Source organism: Pongo pygmaeus, chromosome 5, assembly GCF_028885625.2.
Source record: "Pongo pygmaeus isolate AG05252 chromosome 5, NHGRI_mPonPyg2-v2.0_pri, whole genome shotgun sequence".
NCBI classification, from domain to species: domain Eukaryota; kingdom Metazoa; phylum Chordata; class Mammalia; order Primates; family Hominidae; genus Pongo; species Pongo pygmaeus.
This window is the reverse complement of record NC_072378.2, coordinates 123,828,468-123,836,981: the sequence shown is the minus strand read 5'-3', so window position 1 is coordinate 123,836,981 and position 8,514 is coordinate 123,828,468. Positions and strand designations below refer to the sequence as shown.

Genomic DNA, 8,514 nt, shown 5'->3' with positions numbered 1-8,514 from the left:
ACACTTTAAATTCACATTACATAATTCTTATTGGCCAGTGTTCAGAAAATATTAATCTTCTACAATATGAATACTTTAAAAGAAAGCTTCAAGATTTAACAGTGGCAATTTTAAGTGTAGCCCTATATAAATAACTGCACTTGCTAAGTGGATTTGTATCAACAGGAACATAACTTTTAGAAAATTACTTAAGACTACCCTCCCTTTTGCCTGTGGTAGACATTTGGGACCCTCCCCAAACCAAATAAGGGAAAGAAGAATGTTCTGAGCATTAAGAGCACTAAGAATAAATCTGAGCTCTCACGGATAAGATTACTTTCAACTCTTTATTTCATGTTTTCTGACATAGACCCCATGATCTGTAAATATCTTAGAGAAACTGCGGGATCTTAGATGGTACTTTGTAGTTCATTTGGCTGCTGCTGCTTCTTATTATTTTTTTTTTAATTTTTTTTTTTTTCGCCTTTCTGTCTTTGGGGCTGAAGAGCTGGTGTGTCTCTGTGTGTGTTCCTCTAGAGTGCCTAAAAAAAAAAAAAAAAAAAAAAAAAGTGCTGAAGAGTCCTAGGGAGATGAGGCTATTTTTGTTTGAAGCTGATACTTCTAGCTGAGCCACAAGTACTGCTTGGAAAGGGCTTAGGTTGTTTCCAGGGGGAGAACTCTGCAGAGGAGAGGCAAAGTTCAACAGGACAACAAAGAAGCAGCAGAAACAGCCAGGAAAACGAAGAGCCCCCAGATTTTGACACAGAACCCTCCACCAGAGTTCTCAAATCCTCAAATACTCTGCAAAGTGCTACTTGACAGGAACTTTTCAACCGACTTTTACTTTTGACGACCACCATGACTGAGATCACTGCTGAAGGTATTGCTACCATTTTCCGATAGTATCAAGTAAGGGAAAAAAAATATGCAAATTGACAGCCACATTAACTGTCGATGTGTCCATTTAAAATGTTGCTTTAAGGTAATTGCCTTGGTCAATGATTCTATACAGGATCTGAGAAGTGGATTTAGGAGCTGAGAGGCTGCCAGATCTGTGTATTGGGGGAGCAAAAAGAGGTTTCTCTTAAATTTTGCATGTGGAAACTGTTCTCTGCTATACCAAAGGCCCCACTGGTTAACAGTTGTTACTCACACCTCTATAAATAGCTATGGTCATGTAACACGATGGCTGATATCTTATCCAGCAAAAATGACAAAGTTTTCAAGGATGGAGACCACGATGAACTTAAAATATTACACGAATGCTTACTTAAACTTAAAAAGTAATTTGAAGCATTTCTGCTTTATGATATTTTTAAACGGAGACCTTAAATTTGTTTTTCCTTTCCTACTAGGGTATGTAAAACACACATACATATATATGATTTATATACGATTTAAGACATAAGTGTTCCCACAAAATTTGTATTTATTTGACCATTAATGGAAATTCAGAGATAAAGACTGGAATTCCACAAACTTACTGTGCATCAATATGATTTTTAAAATAAAACAATTAAGTGTTAGAATTCTGGTTGTTTTTGTAAATTCATTCTTCATTTTCCTCTAAATGGTAAATTATATCTTTATGTTACAATAAATATTTTCTGTTTCAATGCTTTACTGACAGCTACATACTATAATGCATATCTTCTATTTGATGGTTTTATATTTCATATATACTTCATATATATGTACATATTTCTTAGAATGAAGGAAACCTTCAAAACTAAATTACTTTGAATACAGACACAGTCTGGTTCTAGTTGAGGTAAAAATTTTGGAGGTGGATCTAAAATTTGCTTCTGACAGCTGTAAGAAAATCAGACAGGTGGTGCTCTTAACAACTTCCAAGTTAAATGCTGTGCTGGTTTGCTTTGAATAATATGACTGAAAAATAGAATATTTGTTTTTGTTTTTGAGGGTAGAAATTAGTGTGGACACACAGCAATTTCTGTTGGAGATTTTTAGTCAATATTTGTAAGAAGTGCCTTATTTGTACCTTGCACTGAGAAATTCAGTCTGACACCCCATATGGATAACAATTACTGAGAGATTTCTATGTGTTAGGTATTTTTCTCAGAATGTTATGTGTATTTACTTATTTAAAACTGACACAATTCAATTAAGTAGGCATTATTATCTCAGTTTGGCAGAAAAAGGAACTGTAACTAAAATATTCTGTGACTTGCTCAAGACCAGCATTACTAACATTTAAACCCAGCCCCTTTAAATCTCGTTTGTGTGTGTGTGTGTGTGTGTGTGTGTGTGTGTGTCTGTTTTCTTTTCAGTGAGAGGATATCAGGTTTACTCTTTACCAATTTTAGTTCAGAATTTGCTAACTAAATATAAATAGCATTTTTCCTATTCCTTAGATATTCTGTGTCGTGTTGCTTTTAGTTTGCCTTAAAGAAAGCTATGTATAAAAACTTCTTGCTTAGCTCTGCACAAGTTATTAAGATAGCTATGAGCATCTTAATCTTCTGTTTCTCTACCTCTATTCAGGGTTTGGGCTCCCAGGGGATTCAGGAGGTCATTTGACTAAACCATCTTGGGCTTGCTTGTGGATTATGTTCTGTAGAACTTGCATTTGATTCAAAAGACTTCTTACAGGAAAATTCTTGATTATGAAATAGAGCTTTTGTTTCTGCCTTTACTCTGCGGGGGTTTGAAAGGGCCTTGGAAGACCTTCTAGAGTTACCCATAAAAATAATTAAATTAGTAATAAAATTAAAAAGTAGAAATACCATCTAATTCTTGGGTGATGGTCATTTTCCACTTCCAGGTCTTAACAGTTCATAGGATCTATGTTATCTGAACATCAATTATGCACTTTTTTTTTGTTTTCTGGAATGATTTATTAATAATATTTCTCAAATGAAAATTAGACTGCCAACTCAAATGAACTTATCTTTTAAGGAAGCACAGTCATTCTTTGAGGCTATCCAAAGTTTTTTCACACTTTTTTACTACAGTTTCATGTTATCTTTGCAATTCTCACCTTTTGTGCCCTAGCTGCAATTGCTTTCCTCCAGTCTTTTATAAAAGGTATACCTTTGTACAGTGCCTTAGTACAGGCTATTTTCTGAGCCTGAAATAGTCTTATTTTATCTCATCTGCTATATTTTTTCAACCATTTATTTATTTATTTATTTATTTATTTTTAGAGCAGAATTTCTCTCTGTCACCCATATTGGAATGCAGTGGCATGATCATAGCTCACTGCAGTCTCAAACTCCTGGGCTCCAGCAATCTTTCTACCTCAACATCAGAAGTAGTTAGGACTACAGGTGTGCACCACCATGCCTGGCTAATTTTTTTTTCATTATTTTTGTAAAGACATGATCTCCTTATGTTGACCAGGCTGTACTTGAACTACTGGCCTTAAGCCAAGATTCTCTTGCCTCTGTCTCCCAAAACATTGGGAATACAGGCATGAACCACCATGCCTGGGGCTTGCAATCACTTTTGGACACATTACTGAAATGTACACACTCTATCAGTAGACCTATGCCACCTATCAATCAATTACCTTTTCCATCCATTTATCACACACACACACACACACACACACAAAACAGTCTGTGGCACTTCAGAATATAAGAAATAACTCATTACCTTAGAAAGCTCTAGTCAACTGTCCTCATCTCAGGTTTTGGGAAGACCAGGCTCATACAGATTATATGACTCTCTCATGGTCATGGAAAATTAGGAGAGATCTGAGGATACATTTCATGCCACCTGTGGCTCATCCCAGTGCTTATTCAACTACAGTGCCTGTCGTGCCTATAACCTCACCTAGTTGCTCACATCAATTTCCACTGCAGGTTCCAAGCTGGCTTACTTCGTCCAGTGGAAGAAAGGAAATAATGCTAAATACAGAATTGTGTTTCAGGTACAGAGCAATAGATAAATTAGAAATAGGACAAAGTTGAACTCCAAAGGATTTTAGGGTAATAACACCTTTGATTCTGGCACAATAAATTAATAAAGATAATTATAACAGCAATGATAACATATTTATTCTGAAGACATAAGATGTCAAGCACTGTATTAAGCTTGATAAATATTCATTTAATCTTCAGGACCACCAAATGAGATAAAGACTAATATTATTGCTGTTTAGAGAATAGGAAGCTGAGGTTGAGAGAGTTTAAAGAATGTGCTAGAATTCACACAACTGTATGTGATATAGTTAGGATTCATACCCATGCCTGACCACAGAGTCATATTGGATATGTCTTCTTGCTCTGTGAGACTGTTAGGTTGGTCAATTAGGTTGTTGTTGGAGCCTACACTAGGACCATGTTACATTTAGGTAGGTTGAAAGAGGCCCAGACTGGATTACACTCAAACAGCACACAGGTTTAGGGCTATAAATAGTCCTTTATCTTCCTTGCAATGTAATGTATCCAAGTTGCTGGGAATCCTATATATAATGAACTTAGTATTTACTAGAACGCTTAGTTCAAGAAAGTTTTTTATTTAAAACGTTAGAAGAGCTTATGTCAAACTCTCAACTTACAAACTATTACATAACCTCAGGCTTCAGGAGAAGAATTATTGCACTATGTGTGGAATTCTTTCCTTACCATTAGCTGAATCATGTTTCACTGCTTCTGTAACAATCAAACCTATGAGAAGATTTGATATTCAAAATTTAGAGCAAAAATGGTCATTTATATTCTACACACCACATTGCTCCCATAGAGTCTGCAGCACAAGATTACTCACTGTTGCTCTCAAGAAAACAAAAAAAAAAAAATCAAGAATTCACAGCCAGACTACTTAACAACTAGGCAAACAAGTTATATCATTTAGCATGACAGATGGTGAAATTATGAGGCGATCCAACCTATGTTTCTGCATTTACCTCATCAAAGCAAAGGGCAGCTGCTCTGGCTTAAGTGGGGATGACCTGGAGGTACAAAGGGATGTAGCACTAGTGTCAAGCCCTGGTCACTTCCAGGAGATGTTCTTGATTTTCCTGATAAAGCAACATACCACATATATTATTTTTGTCTTATAAGTACATTTTAATACTGACATTAGAAAGCTAGCCTATTCAAAAGAGGAGTACCACGATGGTGAAAGGCACAGTTAAATGAAAAGATTTGTGCATGGTTTGTTTAAGTAGAAGATTGGATTTTTTCATTAGGTAGCACTTGAGGGCAATGGACAGACCCATAGATAAAAGTCTGGAAGTCACAGAAAAGGCACACTTTTGGCAAAATATAAGGCAAAACTCAATCAACCATTAAAATGATAGCTAGAACTGACTCTTCTGACTAGAAAGAAAGAAAACAGAAAGCAAGAAAGGAGGGAAGGAAAAGGAAATACACAGCCTCCAATTTTTAAGAAATAGAGGGATGAGGAATATGCCAAAATCTCCACCATAGTAGGCAGTAGGCTCTGGGAACCTCTACAGTACAAAAAACCCAGTTACTTCAAATAAGTTCCTGGGAACAAGAACAAGAAAATCTGGAGAACAGATGAAAAGAAATGTAAAAAGTTAGCAACCCATCACAATGTATGGAATGATTGGATCATGATTCAAGCAAACAACCTTAAAAACTTCTAATGAAACAACTGAAAATTTAATATACTCTGGATGTTAGATAACCTTAATGAATAATTATATTTTTAGTGAGATAACTGTATTGTGGTTGTATTTTTAAATTACTTATTATTTGGAAATACACATTCAAATATTTATGAAGGAGGTGATGTGGTATTTGAAATTTGCTTCTAAATAATATGCCCAAGAGGAAAGTAGTTGGGGTGTGGGTGGAGTAGGATTGGCCATTAGTTGATTATGTTGAGGCTGATGATGGGCACATTAAATTTCATTATAATATTGTCTACTTTTGGGATTATTTAAGCTTCTTCACAATAAAGAGTTAAGAAAAAAAAACAGAGTTGATGTTGTTAGTAGAGTAAATCTTTTAATAAGAATTTAATTTTCATAACATATATGGGTCAGTGAATTCTCTGGTCACCAGATTTATTTGTAAGTGCAAATTACTCTCTAAATTGAACAGTGTCTGTTGTTACTGAAATGAAAACCAAATATGCTCATATTAAGCAGAGTAGTCTGGAAATATGTTTGTAAAAGCAGACAAGGAAGTAATCATTTTTAATATCTATTATAATATGGGAATCTGGAGGTTAGTTTCATATTATTGGTAACATTAATTAGAGACATTAATTAGAAACAGTTTGTTTTTGAGATAGGTCATGGGAAAACCTGAGAACAATTTGAAAGCCTAAGAAGTCAACATGATGCAAGAAAAAATAGTTCTAAAAAGTGCTATGGCTTGGAACATTGCATTTATTGACAGGGTATTAAGTATAAAGCTTTTGTATGACTATCTCTTTGAAATATCACAAAAACTGTGAAAGGCAGGTATCACATAAACCTGATTAGTCTGACTCTGAAACTTCTTGTTATTCTTTACTGCTCAAGTTCACTTTAGGAAAATAGAAAAAAAAAAAAAGCAGATTGTGAAAACCAGGAGAGTATAGTTCACTGAAAATCAGTGAGAAAATACAGTGCAGAGCTGAGAGAAAGAAGCATTAAGAAAAGAGAGTGTGATACAGTAGTAAGTGCATGGAGTTTTACTTAAGTCAGAAATTGGGGTTCAGGCACTATCTCCACTACTCAACCACTCTTGGCCTGGGGAGGATGGGGCCTCAAAAGAAGGGTCATGAACTTGGTTAATTAAAAATAATATGGCCAGAGGAATTTTTTAAAATTTTACAAGATCATGCTATTTGGCAAATTAAGTTTATGCTTTTTAAATTGTGCAAATCATCCATGACACAAAATTTGCAGTGACAATGAGCAGAAAATATAGCTGTGTGGTGTCAGCCCTTGTTAGATTCCACTAAGAAGCTTTTTCTTATAGTTTTTATTATTATTTGCAATAGGAACTATTTTTCTCCCCACCCCATAAGCACATAGTATCCATGAAAATGTTATGTTTATCAGCTTAAATGTTTCTTATTTTTTTTTCCTATTTATTTTTGGTTATCATTGTGACTGTAATTTAAAATTCATGCTACTTTTACAATGCAAAAATGAATTGAGGCTATTCAGTTATTATACTAAAGGCTTAGCAATCCACAGAGACTTAAGGCCTCCAATACTGTTGGCATTAATTTTTAATCAGTTAACAATATTTAATACGAGAGAAACATAAAACAGTGCAACTAAGCAATTTTAAAATCATCTACATTGACCTTTGTGTTTAATATATCAATTTGAAAAGAAAATGGTTAAGATTTTCCAGTAAAGCTTTTGGTTTTATAGTTATGCTTAGTTGGAGCTTAAAGACAGTCTTAAAACATTATTCTTTTCTTCTTTCAAACAAAAAGAAACCGTTGGGGACATGTTTAATGTATTTTTTAAAAATACATATTATCTAATGTAACACATTTAAAAAGAACAAAGCAGGGGAAAAATCTTTATCTGGCAACTATGCATTAACATCATACGATAATGTCAACTTTATGGAGTTTAGGCTCCATTTTACTTAAAGTTCTAGGAAGATTTGTCAAGGTTAAGTTTTTGCTGTCTCCAGTTCCCACCTGCCCTGGATAATATGAATGACAGGCTTGGTTTTTTACAGAGAATACTTATTTGATTGTCATGTAAATATATATTACCCCTAGTGAGGGTTATGCAGAGACAGATGAACTTCCTAGTCCAAACAGATAGTAATTTTTATCTTCAAAGGAAACCAAAAAGAGTATCCTTGGCAAATGTGCAATGAATAAAGTCTTGCTCTGCTCTATACAAGTTAATGCTCTCTAAACATCAAACATCTCCACATCTCCATGCCTGAAGTGAAGCTGTCAAAGACACACAGAACTTACAATTTTGAGAGATTCTTTGGTATGTAAATCAGCTGTTTCCTCATAAACTGCAGACTCTATCTCACTTACAATGTACTTTAAATATTACATTTAAATATATGTGGTTTAGATATTTTCTAATTTGTTATCTGTGCCAGAAGCTAGGGCATGTGGTTTTCACCCAAACAAGTTAAAGACATGATATTTTGACCTATAAGAACAAAGATAATTTAAATGGAGCAACCTGTTCTTTATAGGGGAAACTTGGTTTCATTTAGACAGCATGAAGCTGGAACTCCTTGTCACAAACCAGTTTTATCTTTGCTACGCATTTGCTGCATCATTCTCCCCGCCCTGACACAGGTTACTAAAGTGTTGAGAAAAACAAAAAAAGGAAAAACTCTTAGTATTTCAAACTTAGTTTTAATATGTCTAGGGCATTAGTGAGCTCGTGGATGTGAGAGATTCAGTTTCCATTTATACAGACGTTCAAAATACATATTTAGCAAACTTTCCTTGGAAAATTGTTTGTTGCCTTTGAAAATAAAATTATCATGTGATTAGGGGAATTTTCTGTTTGAGGAAGACATTTAATATAATGTCAAGACAAAAATAAAAGATATGAAGTGGCACTTCTCTGACATTCACTGCTGGAGCTATTATTTTTGCCCATGGTTA

The 8,514-nt window shown here is 34.5% G+C and overlaps 1 protein-coding gene across 4 annotated transcripts in view; it reads left to right on the top strand.

Annotated features, from left to right (window-relative positions):
* The first annotated feature begins 349 nt into the window (after window positions 1-349).
* TRDN (triadin) overlaps window positions 350-8,514 on the top strand; it is a 421,845-nt gene continuing 413,680 nt past the window's right edge. The window contains exon 1 of one of the 4 annotated variants that reach the window (XM_054492187.2): window positions 350-859. In XM_054492187.2, the coding sequence (XP_054348162.2) occupies window positions 838-859 (22 nt within the window). In that variant the 5' untranslated portion in view covers window positions 350-837. The remainder of the gene's footprint in view (window positions 860-8,514) is intronic. The other 3 variants (XM_054492189.2, XM_054492190.2, XM_054492188.2) reach the window with 3 other exon arrangements.